The sequence below is a fragment of the Procambarus clarkii genome, chromosome 51 (assembly GCF_040958095.1).
Source record: "Procambarus clarkii isolate CNS0578487 chromosome 51, FALCON_Pclarkii_2.0, whole genome shotgun sequence".
Lineage (NCBI taxonomy): Eukaryota > Metazoa > Arthropoda > Malacostraca > Decapoda > Cambaridae > Procambarus > Procambarus clarkii.
In genome coordinates this window covers 14,972,619-14,988,891 of record NC_091200.1, presented here as the reverse complement: position 1 = coordinate 14,988,891, position 16,273 = coordinate 14,972,619, and the positions used below count along the sequence as shown (strand labels likewise).

At 39.4% G+C, this 16,273-nt stretch overlaps 1 protein-coding gene across 1 annotated transcript in view; it reads right to left on the bottom strand.

Moving 5' to 3' along the window:
- Window positions 1–3,793: 3,793 nt before the first annotated feature.
- LOC138351786 (ribonuclease E-like) overlaps window positions 3,794–16,273 on the bottom strand; it is a 30,102-nt gene continuing 17,622 nt past the window's right edge. The window contains exons 3-4 of the mRNA XM_069303791.1: window positions 9,115–9,164; window positions 3,794–4,307 (exon numbers count right to left, since the gene is read on the bottom strand). Coding sequence (XP_069159892.1) covers window positions 3,794–4,307; window positions 9,115–9,164 — 564 coding nt within the window. The remainder of the gene's footprint in view (window positions 4,308–9,114; window positions 9,165–16,273) is intronic.

Genomic DNA, 16,273 nt, shown 5'->3' with positions numbered 1-16,273 from the left:
CAATTTTTTTTTTTTTGAGATATATACAAGAGTTGTTACATTTTTGTACAGCCACTAGTACGCGTAGCATTTCGGGCAGGTCCCTGGAATACGATCCCCGCCGCGAAGAATCGTTGTTACAACCAAGTACACATTTTACTGTTGCGTTAAACAGAGGCTACTGTTAAGGATTTGCGCCCAGTAATCCTCCTCGGCCAAGATACGAACCCATGACAAAGTGCTCACGGAACGCCAGGCGAGTGTCTTACCACTACACCACGGAGACTGTAAATTTGTTCCAGAAGTTGTCCCAACTCTCGTTCTCTGTACCAGAGAAAGTTGGGAGACTGAGTGATGGTAATTTGACTTCTGGTTGTGTCTGGTTTTGGGAAGCTGTGGCTGCAATGTTTGTATTGGCCTTATGTATGGTTATTAAATTGTCAAAGTGTTGTAACTTTGTATGTAGTGTATCTTCGTAATCTGCGTGTTCTTGTACTACAGCGTCCATTGCCTCTTCATCGATGTTGGTAGTTGCAAGTATATCCTGATATCTCAGGATTTCCATTAGCACATGTTGATATTTGGTCTGTGCAACCTTATAATGGCCTTCCAGTTCTACATAATCAACTGGAGTTTGATTACATAAATCATCACATTTTTTGATCTGTTGGGTTAAGTGGCCCTTCATTCCAGTGAGGGTAGGTTTTACATTTTTGGCAGTAGACATAATGGCTGTATTTGTTAGGCGTGTTTCAGATGTACTAATGCTAAGCCTTGTTGGACTTTGATTTGGACTCTTTCTGGCACTTGAGTTAGAGCTGCTAGTTTCCAAACTAGAGCTGTTTATCATTTAAAATACACTATATAATTATACACACTACAATTTGAGTAGTAACCTTGCATCAATGCTGGAATTACCTCAAGTTAGCTCCTCAATTATCACTCTTAGTTGGTACAGAGACACAGATTAACACTCAAAGGTGAAATGATTATAGTTAAATTATTACTATAGTTTTGGTAATATTATGTAGACAACACAACTCGGGTTGTCATGAGTACTGCATAAAAATATGTACTTGCTAGGTTGTAATATATGTTCAACTCTAGACAAGTGTAAAAATCTTACCCTTACACCAGGTTAGCACAATAAATTAGACTAGGTTGCTGTACAGCACCAGCCTGAAATGTCCTACCCTTGTGCAAAAATTAGTTGTAAATAATGTGACATGCAGTAATTGTTACAGTAATGGTGTAATATTAAAAGTAATGCACTTATAAGCACTTAAAATTATAAAAATCATATACATTTATGAGCAAATTAACTTCTTATCAACCTCTTGTAATGAAAAAGCACAATTGTTCTTTTGGTACAGGCCTCGGAACAATAATAGTGCTTGTTGTAAGTTCTGTTCACTATTTGCCGAGATAAGTAAGTAAATGGACTGTATGTACATTATAAATCAGTACATTATACATTATGTACATTATGTACATTATAAATTATAAATCAGCTGCTTGAATTTATCTTGCATAATTGGAAGTACAATATGTAGCTTAAACAACTTTGAGATGGCGCCTTCATAAACCACAAATTGTTTGCCAAGTCTTTGATATATATAAATTATAAATCATACCACATCTGGTGTTCTAATCTACTATTATACCACAATAAATGAATTTTATAACTAGTAATACTATGTCTACAGTATTGAACAAAAGTGGGCCTTAGCTGTTCCTGTTGATGGGGCCTGGTAAGGTTGTGTAATTGTAGCATCAAAATTGGGTGTGGCTCTGTGTCTGAGTGTCACGTAATGGCGGCTGCGTGGAGGCCTACAAGGCTTGATGTACAGCTAGTGGAAGCAATTTCTATAATTATATTGGGAGTCAGCTTCCTGTTTCACTAACTTCCCTCACAATTACCTGTTTGGGATGTAAGGAATTAATAAAGGTTCCTTAAACATATAATTACAGATATGACATGTAATATGTGTGTGTAAAGCTGAGTACGTACGTGTTAGTGGGTTTAATCTCACTTTATAACCACCTACCTATTTATGAATAAAATGGCCAAATTATACTATAAATACTTGGTAAGACGGATACTGGTGTTGCTGTGGTTGTTGAGAGGCTGTTGTGCTGGTTGCTCGCTTGTTAACATGTAGTCTGGGTGTCTAACGAGTTAAATCAGCTCATATGGAGGGAGCCACTCTACAGCGTCTAGGTTTGTTGTTATTCTGTGTACGTGACGACGCTCCCGCGGAGACGAACTCAAATGTTTGGTGGTTCTATTTATGTTTAAGGAATAGAGTGTTAAGCTATACTCCTAGTGTTGGAAATTTTATTCAGTCCTAGTGAACACTTTTTTATTAAGTGTAAACACTAGACTGTTGTTTAAAAGAAATTAGAGTAATAATAAATACGTGGCGTCGATGACGTCACGGAATCACCCATTCTCTTTTTATTTAAGGGGATAACTCATATTATTATGTGTGTCGGATTTCCGAAAATATAATTATTGCTGGCCACCCATCAATCCTGGCCACACATCATTACTGGCCACACATCATTACTGGTCACAACATCATTACTGGCCGCACATAATTACTGGCCATATCATCATTACTGACCACACATCATTACTGGCCACACATCATTACTGGCCACACATCATTACTGGCCATATCATCATTACTGACCACACATCATTACTGGCCACACATCATTACTGGCCACACATCATTACTGGGCACTCATCATTACTGGCCACACATCATTACTGGCCACACATCATTACTGGCCATATCATCATTACTGACCACACATCATTACTGGCCACATATCATTACTGGCCACACATCATTACTGGGCACTCATCATTACTGGTCACACATCATTACTGGCCACACATCATTACTTGTCACACATCATTACTGGCCACACATCATTACTGGCCACATTAACATTACTAGCAACTTATCAATACTGGTCCCACATCATTACTGACCACAGTTCATTTCTGGCCACACATAATAATGGTCCGCACATCATTACTGGTTTGTAATAATACTGTAATACATCATTACAGGTCGCACATCATAGCAAAATGAAGACACATTTCAAGAAGTTCCTCTCCATTGGATTTCGAAGTGTTCATTGTCTCGTCGCTGTCCAGTGGTTTCCTAATATCATTCATTCAAATCGTTCGTCTTGATGAATGGTTCCTCTTTTTGCATGGTTCCTATTGTTGCATGGTTCATCTTGTTGCATGGTTCCTCTTGTTGCATGGTTCCTATTGTTGCATGGTTCCTATTGTTGCATGGTTCATCTTGTTGCATGGTTCCTCTTGTTGCATGGTTCCTCTTGTTGCATGGTTCCTCTTGTTGCATGGTTCCTCTTGTTGCATGGTTCGTCTTGTTGAATAGTTCCTCTTGTTGCATGGTTCCTATTGTTGCATGGTTCGTCTTCTCAAATGGTACCTCTTGTTGCAAGGTTCATCTTGTTGCATGGTTCCTCTTGTGTCATTGTTCCTCTTGTTGCATGGTTCCTCTTGTGTCATTGTTCCTCTTGTTGAATGGTTCATCTTGTCGAATGGTTCATCTTGGCGAATGGTTCCTCCTGTTGCATGTTTCATCTTGTTGAGTAGTTCCTCTTAATGAGTGGTTCTACTTGTCGAGTGGTTCATCTTGTCGAATGGTTCATCTTGTCTAATGGCTCATCTTGTCGAATGGTTCATCTTGTCTAATGGTTCATCTGGTCGAATGGTTCCTCTTGTTAAATGATTCATCTTGTCGAATGGTTTCTCTTGTTGAGTGGTTCATCTTGCCGAATGGTTCCTCTTGTCGAATGGTTCCTCTTTTTGAATGGTTCCTCTTGTCGGGTGGCTCCTCTTGTTGAATGGTTCCTCTTGTCGAATGATTCCTCTTGTCGAATGGTTTCTCTTGTCAAATGGTTCCTGTTGTCGAATGATTCCTCTTGTCGAATGGGTTATCTTGTCGAGCGGTTCCTTTTGTCGACTGGTTTCTCTTGGCAAATGGTTCCTCTTATTGGGTGGTTCCTCTTGTCGAATGGTTCCTCTTGTCGAATGATTTCTCTTGTCGAATGGTTTCTCTTGTCGAGCGGTTCCTGTTGTTGAATGATTCCTTTTGTCGAATGGTTTCTCTTGTTGAGCGGTTCCTTTTGTCGAGTGGTTCCTCTTGTCGAATGGTTTCTCTTGTTGAGCGGTTCCTTTTGTCGAATGGTTTCTCTTGTTGAGCGGTTCCTTTTGTCGAGTGGTTCCTCTTGTCGAATGGTTTCTCTTGTCGAGCGGTTCATCTTGTTGAATGATTTCTCTGCAATGTGTGTCTCCTTACTAATTTTTTTTTTTAAGTGATTCTTCTTGTTGAATGGTCTGTCTAAATCCAAAACTTCCACTCCGTTCTCAAGTAAATTAAACAATAACTATTGACATGTAGTATAATATAGTAATAAAATGAGTTATTTGCGATAACAACAAAGGGTCAAAATACTCACCAATGTCTGTTTCTAATTATATATTAGTTCCTGTTCACTGCTTCTGTTCATATTATATATGTTGAGGATTTTTGTGTGTTTGATATATAGTTCGTCATTCCTTCAACAAATTCGCATTTCAGATCATGGTAAGATATTCGCTTAGCATTTGCATGGTGAACTACATCGACTGGTTTTCTTCACCGTAATGCTGTGTTCCCAAATTCCTGCAACTTCCTGAATGTGTCCGTAGATATTCTTTAAGATCTCCTTCATATAATATTTATAAAGTGTAATAATTGGTCATTTTGGTTACTTGTGGGCTTTACCTGCACGTCAAAGCTGTTTGCCTGTGATAATGTTGCACATCACTTTCACTGAATCAGACCTCTCACATTTCAAGAATACTGTTCCAAGAGTACGAAGGAATGCCATAATTATGTGTAATTCCCTAGCCGTCAATTCGAAGGTGTTATGAAGGCATTGTTGAAACATTATCAGATGTTGCACAGGTCTTTACAGTCCCACATCTATGGTCATCTTTTTCTTTTACACAAATGTGCGTTGTTAAAATTTATAAATATAGCAGGAAAGTCAAGTGAAGTGAACGACCAGTTCGAGACGGTGAAATGATCGACTACACACACATGCCTTGGTCACCGTTTCCGGTGTATATTCCAATATTTAATTGAAAGTATTCCAGCTTGGGACACATTTAGGAATCTGCTCCACACTTACGAAAACTTTATATTCTGAATGTTACATGTTGTTTACATATGCTCCATGCCTGACTTTACATTTCTGAATATATTAACATCGTCCAGACTCTTATTGACATGCTTTCACGAAACACTTTAATCTTTCACTTAAGAAAATGAGGTTTGTCATTTGACAGGACAGTATCGAGGGAACAAGTTTGCCGAATACTTGTTTCACTCTAGGTAATGGCCTGTGGCAATTGTTCTCTGTGTCTTTCCTAATAAGAATTTAGCCATCACAGTTGCATCTAGTGTTCATTTTCCATCAGAAATATCCTCAAGCAAATCCAAATTATCTGCAGCACAGTAAATGAACCTGTGTTGACAAGTTCTGGTGGTACACGTAATGCTTGATTCAGTACCACGTAAGACTTCATTGGCCATAGCCATATCCAGCCTTAGAACATTGTTATAATTAGATTTTAAGATTTCTAAGATTTTTAAGATGAGATTTTTAAGTCAAGCATAAGCTGCACCGAGACTTTACTGCAAATCTTAGAATTAACAACAGAACACCAACAACCAAGTTGAAATTCATGAGTATTTCTGGATTTTCTAAAAACAATGCTGCCTGTCTTTCTGCAATGACTTCATAAATCAGATTTTTAACAGAATATGAATTTATTGGTTCAAATGGCCATTAACATTTTTCTAGGCTACATTTTTACCTACTGATAAGCCACTTGATAACAGACAATACTTATTGTTGTGTTGCTTTTGTTAACCCGTCTGATGATTTGAATCTGAAAAATTTCATTTTCATTTACCACGATGTCTCTCCTTAGCAGTTTGACAACTTGATATATAAACTGCAGTTTTCTTTGGAACGTAAAACCAAAGCATCACTGACTGACTTCAGCATAATACGATGTGGTTGGTTTCTAGAAACTAGAAAGAAACTGGAAAGAGTACGTCCACGGGGCAAAACTAATTTTCATTAAGGGCGTTTAGAGATTTTCTGGAAATTATATTATCTTCTTGATAACACCCTTGGAATAACAGATTTTCTGATAGCATCTCACAGCATCTTCCATTGTGACGACTTTTTTTAACCAGCAGGCCCTCAGTCAATAAATTCTACCCAACATCCACATTCTGAAATATTTGGCAAAACTTCTTGAGTTTTTCTGAGCTTCAGAGCACATTACTAACATTTCTGGAAAATGGAATCATCAAGGGGAAGCGCCAAGCCATTACAACTATATAGCACTTGGAAGGGGTTAGGATAAGGATTGGGGATGGGAAGAGGGAAAGGAATGGTGCCCAACCACTTAGACGGTCGGGGATTAAACGCCGACCTGCATGAAGCGAGACCGTCGCTCTACCGTCCAGCCCGAGTGCTTGGACAAATTTCTGGAAAATATTCTTTATGGTCTATGACATGACGTGAATGAATATCTTCTGAACCGATGCATTTAAGCTTGCATTCATCATTAGTCTGTGTTGTACAGCAACATGGTGAAGAGATGGTACTTCCCAGAAACTTGGGAAGAGAGTGTATCTAACGTATGAGTCCTAGTGTTAGGCTTATCACAAAAGAAGCAGGCAATATCCTCAGTTATGTGTGATGTTTACATCTTGTACAAGGAGGCTCTGTTCGTGCTTACTGAGTCATCACCGCTACACTCGTGTTCGTGTACATTATATTCTGATGCTTACTTGTGTCTGGCTTGGAGTCTTTCCCAAATCCTTTGTGGAATATTCTTTTGTAACAAGAGAATTCCCTTGTAACGAGAGCGATGATTCTTGTTACAAGGGATATTCCCTTTTCAACATTCCCTTGTAACAAGATCAATGATACTTTACATTTAATTAAATCTTCGTCAATCGCTTCTCCCAAATATCGCGCAATGTCTATAGTTTTCACCAGTACACTCATTTCGAATTCTTATAGTCTCAAGAAGTTTTTCAGCAGATTTTGAAATTTTCACTCTTGTAAGGGCTTATTACCTTCATGTAAAATAATTTTACTTAACTTTCCCTTCAATCACATTTCAGTTCCTAAAGCAGTTCCTTTGGGAAAACAAAAGTTAATTATTAATAAAGCTGAAAAACCATCCTTACTGAAATTATACTTCATAAATACGTATGTTAACAATTTAATTGAAGAAATAAAGAAAAAATATCCATGTCGTCATTATCTCAGAAACCCTGAATTATATATAAATGTTTAAAATAACCTTTGTTACTCTTGTCAATATTTAATTTAAAATTAGCTATATTACAATAAAATCTGAAAAGAAATTAACATATAAAGTATAAAAATTTATGGATAGACGCCATCATGATGACGTCATCATAATGACGTCATCATAATTATACGCAACAATCTGGAGGTCCGCCATGGAGGGTCTTCATCTACAGGTAGTTAATTAGAGAATATGTAACCGCCCCCAACATTTCATTAAAAACTCTGCTATGGAACACGCTATTCCAACACATGCTTCCCTACAACAACCTTGCCGTCAGTCTAAGGTTACCGAAAGAGGCAGAGACGGCGTAGGTAGAGCGATGTGTGTTTTACTGCAGAGAGAACTAGATCACTGTGTTGTGGAGGTGAAGGCGGCGCCTCGCAGGTAGACACAACTTGCTTATACATGCAAGTATATAACAATGTTCAGGAAGCAGAGTTGTTGTGAAAATAATGTATTCGTGCGCACACCCATCAAAGGTCGAGTGTCATGGAGAGAAAAAAAAGCAAGTGCAAAGATTTGAGTACATGCGAGGTTGTGTGTGAGTGATCACCTATTTGTGCCTCTACGATCTCTTTATGGTATGTCTATCTTTAGCTCTTAGCTCCTAGACTGTGCCTTCCATGCCACCCATTGTCTATTACACTGGCCTCTGACCATTTTTTCTATCGTATCTATTTTTGATATAATGATTGCAGTTCGCTTCTGCAGCCTGTTCAGTTAGTTCTTTAAATATTCCTGCTATTCTTACACTAATCTATCTACACTTTCTATCATCTCTATGGTTCGTCTATTTCTCAAGCTTTCATAAAGTGATGGGTCCAGTTCTTCAATCTTTTTTCATACGGGCTTACCATAGCCCGTGCTACTTGGAACTTGGTTCCAGGTAACGAATCTTTAACAACAACAACAAATTTTTTCATACACCCATTCCTCACAATTTTGAGACGAGCCTCTGGAAATCTATATTCATTATTAGATTTCCGTATGTTCATTTTCACGATGGGGCTGCATATCCAAGAACTGGTGTTACGTAGGTAGTGTGCGATAATCTGAATGCCTCCTGATTTAGGTTTCTCAATGAAATTCTGACTAGCGAGTGCAGAGCTGGCTAGTGATGATATCCTAGTTATCGTTTTTCTCTTGATGTTACATAGAGTCAGTATAGTCACCCCTCCTGGTTTCTTCTCAAAGGTTCTTATCTCCATTACCTTACACTTGGTGATCTTGAAATCCAGTAGCCATTTATCGGCCTAACTTTGCAATTTGTCTAATTCATCTTTGTGTATCTTATAGTCTTCATCTGTTTCAACTCTTCTCATTAACTTTGCATCGTTTGCAAATATCGATATATAGGACTGAACTCCTGTACTTATATCATAACATAAACGGGAAATAGTATGGGTCTAATAACCACTACATCACTATAGGCTTGTGATGTTCCAGATGGGGAGGAATCGATCTATGCACATTAGTATCTAGTAAATAGATACTAATGAATCTAGTGAATAGATCAGAATATAATATCGGCGAAATATTATATACTGGATGAAAATAACATATGCATGACTGTATGACAAATAACCACTATTTCACTTGTTACTCTACAACAGCCTAACGTATCGCTCGCTTTCTGTGACTCATTGACTCATCACTGTTTGATACTCGCTAACACATATCAGTGCTCTCCCACTTACCTCCATATCTGCTTCATGTGTGGATCTATGTCAAAGGTGCTTTGACAGACCTGAAATACACAAATCAACTCAACCTTCTCTGTCCTGTCTAATTTTTGTTACTGTATGACAAAACTCCAATTGCTGTGTTGGACTTTGATTTTATTGTGATTTTGCTGTGATTTTACTTCTCCATAATCATTTAAATGCTTCTTTAAATACATAATCCTCTCTAAGTGTTTAAGTAGTGTTATGGACCTGACTACACCTTGTAATCCTATAGTCAAATTAATAATTTAGTGTGACGGGATGAACTGAGGCTGGTCGGAGTAGCCAGAGTTTAATAGGGAACAGCGTGCCAGGTATAATAATAATGATTTATTATAATACAATAGTAGTTTATTAGTGTTGGAAATTTCCAACACCAGTGGTCACATTCAGACCCCCACGACCATTGTTGGTACTGCCCACCTACCTACATAGCTAAATATGATGAAAACAAACATTAAAACAAAATTATAGTAATATACACAATATTCACTGATCACAGGAAAATTAACGGAAATTTTCTACTATTCATACATTTTCTTGTAGTTTCATGACCAGACGAGCATCCACTGCTTCATAGGTTTCTCAGGTCTCACCTCATTCTTGAAAAAAAATGGGAAACTACTGAATTTGTTAATATTTTATACTGCTAAGCTCCTCATACTGGAGACCAGCCTCACTTCAGTGGAAGAAAAAAATATTTTGTACAAGAGTGACAAAGATAGATAAATGAATAGAAAGATAGACGGAAATATAAATGGATAGAAAGATAAACGGTCTAAGACCGAAAGATAAAACATGGAAAAATGGATTGATAGATGGATAGATTGATGGATAGACAGATGAATAGATATAAATTAATGAATAGATGGACAGATTTATGGTAAAATAAATGGAATGGAGGAATAGAATGTACCTGCTAAGTGTTACCACTTATACAACTTTTGGAAGGTTGATTTAGTATTGCTAAGTCCACCTTATAATATTATGTAATCATAAGGTTAGTAGATCATGGTAAATAATATTTTCTATAAAGTTGGTAGACTAACTACAATTATCAATGAATAAGTTAGGAGGGTTTAGCTGCCAAAATGGTAAAAAATTAACATCAAACACAAGTGTCAACTGAAATCATGTCTATGACTCTCAGCTATCACAATAGCATATAAAAATAATAATAATTAGTTTTATCCAAAAATAAAAATTTAGTTAATTTTTTTTTTTCAATTTATTTTGTCTCATTTGTTTATAATAATTAGTAAAATAATGAATTATTTTTTCAAGTAACATAGACGTAGTCCTTACTCTTTCATTTTTATTCAATATACATGAAACTTACGCCCTATATGTAGACTTTGTCTCTAAAATATGTTGCCAGCGATTTTTTAAGTTCATTTATTGATTTTATAATAGCAATAAACATGATATATTTGAATCATTTGGGGGGGGGGAACATTGACAATTTGTATTAATAAAACTAAATATATTTTGGGAAATCCGCAGCAACAGATCCTTTAATATTTGCTAATGTGATAGAAAAGTGTCATAGAATGTCGCAACGTGTGGTTGTAGGAACTTACTGAAAATGTGTAATATTCGTTGAAAGAAAAAATAAATCTCCCTTTCTATTTAGGCTGCGAAACTGAAGCTTGAAACAGTTGCAGCCTTTTCATCTACAACTAGTCCAAAAAGATTTGTTGACAAGGAACAACTTTTAAGAAACTAACTGATGCACCCCTAACACGACTCCTCGTCCCCCTCCCTCATGGTGAACGCCCGGGAAATTAATCACACTATTTAATTTATCGCGTTTACTAACGAGACGATATTGGAGTCATTTTGCGTTCTAATATTTTATATCAAATCCCAGAGAAAATTTTTCCATTGTTCATAACACTGGATCAAAAGGCTTTCCATGATTAAAAGCACATTTAAGAAATGCCGAATCCGTGACGTAATTATTATACTGCCCGTGAATCAACATGTCACGGAGGTGGAAATTCACCTTGGGACGGAACTACACTTTAATTCTTGTTAAATTTATTAATTTCCAATCTAAATAACAAATGCATCTATAGCAAATAGTCGACTGGTTTTAATAAGACTAGATAAAGAAATCGTCACCACGTGAGACGTAGTGTGTAACGCAATAGCCCTCCATCGATACAAGGAAACTTTTGGCTCTTCCTCACTAGAAATTAATATTGTTAGTAAATTTAATTTCCTAGCACAACTATTTATCTTGCTGTGAGAGGGGTTAGTGCTTTGGGTGTCGGAAATTTCCGACACTGGGAGTTTATATCATGCCAGACCTGTCCCCTTGAAGTCCACATGAAGAAGATATCATCAATGGCATATACTAAGCTGGCCAACTTAAAAGCTGCCTTTAGAAACTTGGGTAAGGAATCGTTTAGGACCTAATATACTACATATGCAAGACTGATCCTGGAGTATGCAGCTCTAGCGTGGAGCCCGTATCTGGTCAGACACAAGACTAAATTGGAGAAGGTTCAAAGGTATGCCTCCAGACTGGTTCCCGAGTTGAGAGACGTGAGCTACGAGAAGAGAGTACACGAAATGAATCTCACGTCGACGGAAGAAAGAAGAGTTAGGGGAGACATGGTCTCTACATACAAGATTCTCAGAGGTAATGTTAGGGTAGATAAAGACAGCTTATTTAATGCAGGTGGAATACACGCACAAGAGGACACAGGTGGAAATTGAGTACTCAAATGACCCATAGAGACATTAGAAAGAACTTTTTTAGTGTAAGAATAGTTAAAAAATGAAATGATGCCCATACTTCCAGCACTTATTACAGAGCCGAGGAGATGGAATGTACTCCTGGACGGAGCATCAAGCACCAGCAAGAATAACAGATGGCGGAAGGGTCCTTCCATCAAAGGCAATTTTCACAACCAAAAGGGGCTGACGGCGACAACCACGAGGGGGTCGAGTAAACGTGACCACCTGGAGGACAGAATGGCTTTGGGCTTAGAAGATATGCCGAATATCTTCGTGGCAGTCCTGTAGATTCCTAACACCGGTTGCAACATGGTGCGGGAGGAGAACAGTTCCAACACTAGCATTTAACAGAGCGTTCTTGGAGACCCATACAGGGGACGCGCCAATGCAGGATAAGGCGGCCAAGTGGGTAGCTGCATCCTGAGAAGGAGCAGCAACGACACGTGTACCGAGACGGGTGGGGTTGAAGGTGACAGACGTATCCACTGAATCAAGAAGGTGCCTATGGAGGGAAAAATTGTCAGGAGTAGAATCTAAGTGATGGAGGTCAAAGAACTTAGTCCACGTAGCAGGACCAAACAAGGCATGGTTCGAATTAGTATGGGAAGGGAGCGTGCAAGAGCGGCCGTGGCGAGGACGGCGGTGAGAACCTCTGGAGAGAGAGAGAGCGGGGTCATAAGGCGCAGTAGTCACAAATGAGAGCTGAAGCCGTGCAAGGGGATGCGATGGTCACGACAGAGGCCTTGGGGCTCGACCCAACCACAGAGGAGGGAGGGGAGCGGAGAGGAGTAGCCCTGTCTAGGTCCACTGTAGCGGGGGCTACAGAGCCTGGTCTTCCAGGACAATCCGACTCAGGGGCCTGGTCGCCCACCACATGAGCCTGGTTAAGAGAAGTCGTGTCATCAACCATGCACCAATCGTTCTAAAAGGTTGGGGCCTGGAACCAAGGGATACCACCTACTAGGGCAACAAGGAAGCCGAGTGCGGGCCAGTGCAGGAAGGGTGTGTCGTTCCCAGTGGTGCTTCCCCTTTTCAACAGGGGGAGTCCTACTACATCGTCCATTCTCCCACACTGGTGCTAAGACCCCATTCCCCATATCGCCCCAGACTGGACACCCAGCCATCCACTCATGGTGGCCCTCATGGGCGACTCCTTCAGCGGACGATCCGATGGCTCACAAGGCCCCTACGTGGTGCCCTTCTGCACGTACACCACCCAAATAGGGGCAGGAGAGGGGACAAAGGTAACCCTCACCGGTCCCATGGTGGTGAACCTGAGCCCCTCACCACGTCAAGGCAAGACCACGGAGGGGTCGTGAGAAAAAGGCTGGTGGCATATAATGAAGAGAAGGGACTTTGTAACAATCCACCAGCATGGGTTCAGCAATTAAAAATCGTGTCTCACGGGTTTAATAGATCATGACCAAGCAACAAGCATTAAGCAAGAAAGAGAAGTATGGGCCGACAACATTTTTTTGAACTGTCAAAAGTTTTTAACACAGTCCCCCTTAAGAGACTTGCATAAATTGGAGAAACTAGCTAGAGTAAGCAGTAGGGTGCTCCAGTGGAGTCGGGACTACCTAAACAACTGGAAGCAGAGAGTTACTGTGAGAGGTGAGACCTTAGACTGGCGTGTTGTCTCCAGTGGAGTCCCACAGGTTTCTGTACTCGGACTTATCTTGTTTCTGATATATGTGAACGATCTCCCAGAAGGTATAGACTCATTCCTCTCAATGTTTACTGATGATGCTAAAATTATGAAAAGGATTCAGACAGAGGCGGACAGTAGGAGGCTACTGGATGATCTAGATTAACTGAAGGAATGGTCCAACAAATGGCTAGTAGAGTTTGACTCGAACAAGTGCAAAGTGATGAAGATAGGTGTAGTTAACAGGAAGCCAAACACAACGTACCAGCTGGGAGAGGAGTCAATAAGAGAGAAAGATATGAGGGTTTATAACACACAACACCTATCCACTGGAGCCCAAATCAAAAGGATAACATCAGCGGCGTATGCAAGGCTGGCAAACATAAGAACTGTCTTCAGAAATTTGGTTAAGGAATCATTCAGAACCTTGTATACCTCATATGTCAGACCAATACTGAAATATGTGGCTCCAACATTATTACGGTACAGCCACCTTCATCGGAGTGTAGAGTGGCAATTCCAGCGCCATCTATGGGTCTGCACTCCAGCCCCCCCCCCTAATATTGGATGCTACGTGGACAACGCCATCTATTAGTAGTGGCGTGACAGTGGCAAATGGCTCTGGGTTCCTGCCTTCATCAGAATGTGCGGTCGACATGGGTGACCTTTGGTGAGGTGGCAGATCAAGATCAGCGCCACCTAGGTTGTGCTACTGAGCATAATGTCAACCCCCAGGTGAATGAGTGTTACTTCATGGTTTCCCCAGTGTACTGTTCATTTAACTGATGACGTTTGATGTCCACAGATGTGATGTGTGGAGGCACGTCAGACGTGTGGAGCAACCCATTCTCGCACATGCTTATAGTCAATATTGGCTTATTTAATAAGTGCATATGTGACATACTAATTGATTGTGAATATTTTAGTTTACCTTGAAAAGCTTCATAGAAAACACCGACCTCACTTAACCTTCTTAGTATGTTAAGATAAGCATCTTATTGCTTCTTATTTACAATTATTACTTAACCTATCAAAGGTATAGGTTAAGTAATAATTGTAATTAGGAAGCAATAAGATGCTTATCTTAACATACTAAGAAGGTTAGGTGAGGTCGGTGTTTTCTATGAAGCTTTTCAAGGTAAACTAAAATATTCACAATCAATTAGTATGTCACATATGCACTTAGTAAATAAGCCAATATTGACTATAAGCAAGTGCGAGAACGGGTTGGGTGGAGGCACGTCAGACGTGTGGAGGCTCTTCAGTTCTATTGAAGAGGGTAGTTTACCTTGGGCAGTCCACGTACTCTCAGCTGGGTCATTGAAGACGATTTATGTAGTTGTTGTAGACAATAATGTAGCTGCTGATTTATGTAATGTTGGAAGAGATCGGCGTATCCCGGGATTGACTTAGGAGAGTAACGAACGACAGGGAGGTGTCTGTTGTGAAGTGCTGTTAGCCGGTTGCTAGACACTTCTACCAGAGGTTCGCTGCCCCTGTATATGGTTGTTTTGTGATCTCGATTAGCGTGTGGCTGAGGTTCTCTTCCAGCGAGTGGCTGGAGAGCGATAGTGTGGTATTGGCACCTCGTGATACTGTGTAGGTGGGCTGTCCCATGTAAAAGGTGAACTCGCCCGTGTTTCCTATGTTACGTACTCCTAGCAGAATACGTATATAAATTTAAAATAACTGGTTTTATTTTATTATATCATTGCCTGTATATGTACACACATTGTGTTTTGAAAATTATCGTGTGGTGTGGCAGCGTCAGTGGAGACAGGAGCGCGGTTGTTTTACACACGTCTAGTACCTGTTAGATACGGGAAAGCTGGACCTGTTCAGTTTGGAAGTTCCAGATGTCACTTTTATTTAGTTTAGGTAATTGTTTATTTACTGTAATTAAACAGGTGGCATTGTACTTATATATTTTGTAAGTAACTATTATCTATAATTTGCATTCTTGTGTGTTTTGAGAACAAGTGGTTGTTCAATTAGTTTTAAATATTAAAAAGTCCTTAGTTTCCATCCCTCATCCTGGGATGAGGCAGACGGGAGGTGAGAATGTGGGTGGCGACAGAGCGAGAGTTCAGTATCTGAACAGGACTCGAAGGAGTAACATGTGGGAGATAAGTCTGTATATTCATGTTGTGCCATATTTTATTTTGTTATATTAAGTGATATGACAATACTTTCGTTTGTTGTATTAGTTACTTGACCATCTGTGTTTTTATATTATACTGTCTTGAATATATACCTATATAATATTTTGTATCTATTCTTCAGTCCTAAAGGAAGGTTTTTATTTATGTGCTCATTACTTATTAAGGGGTTATACTGGTGATCCGCTCTTGAGAACAGCAGTTTTCTCGTATCCCTAGACGTAATTAAAGCTTGGCTGCTGTAGGGTCACGAGCCGTAACGAACGATAGGTAACAAAGAGTTATGGGGGCCTGTCCGGGAGATATTGTTCCCACTTAACCTTAATTATGCTAATCTAACCTTGCCTTCCTAGGTACCAGTGTGTTAAGTGTCTGTGTGTTTCTTAAGAACTATTCCATGTGCCAAGCAAGCTTTCCTGTGTGTCAAGTAACAACGTTTCACGATTTTGAGGTAAGTCATCCTATATATTTTGTTTGTGCAGTGAGGCCAAGCGAATTTTCAGTGTGGTGACAATTTTATAGTGAAGTGTAGTGCAGTGCCATTGTTTTTAATTATTGTTGTGAATCAAGGGCCAAGTGT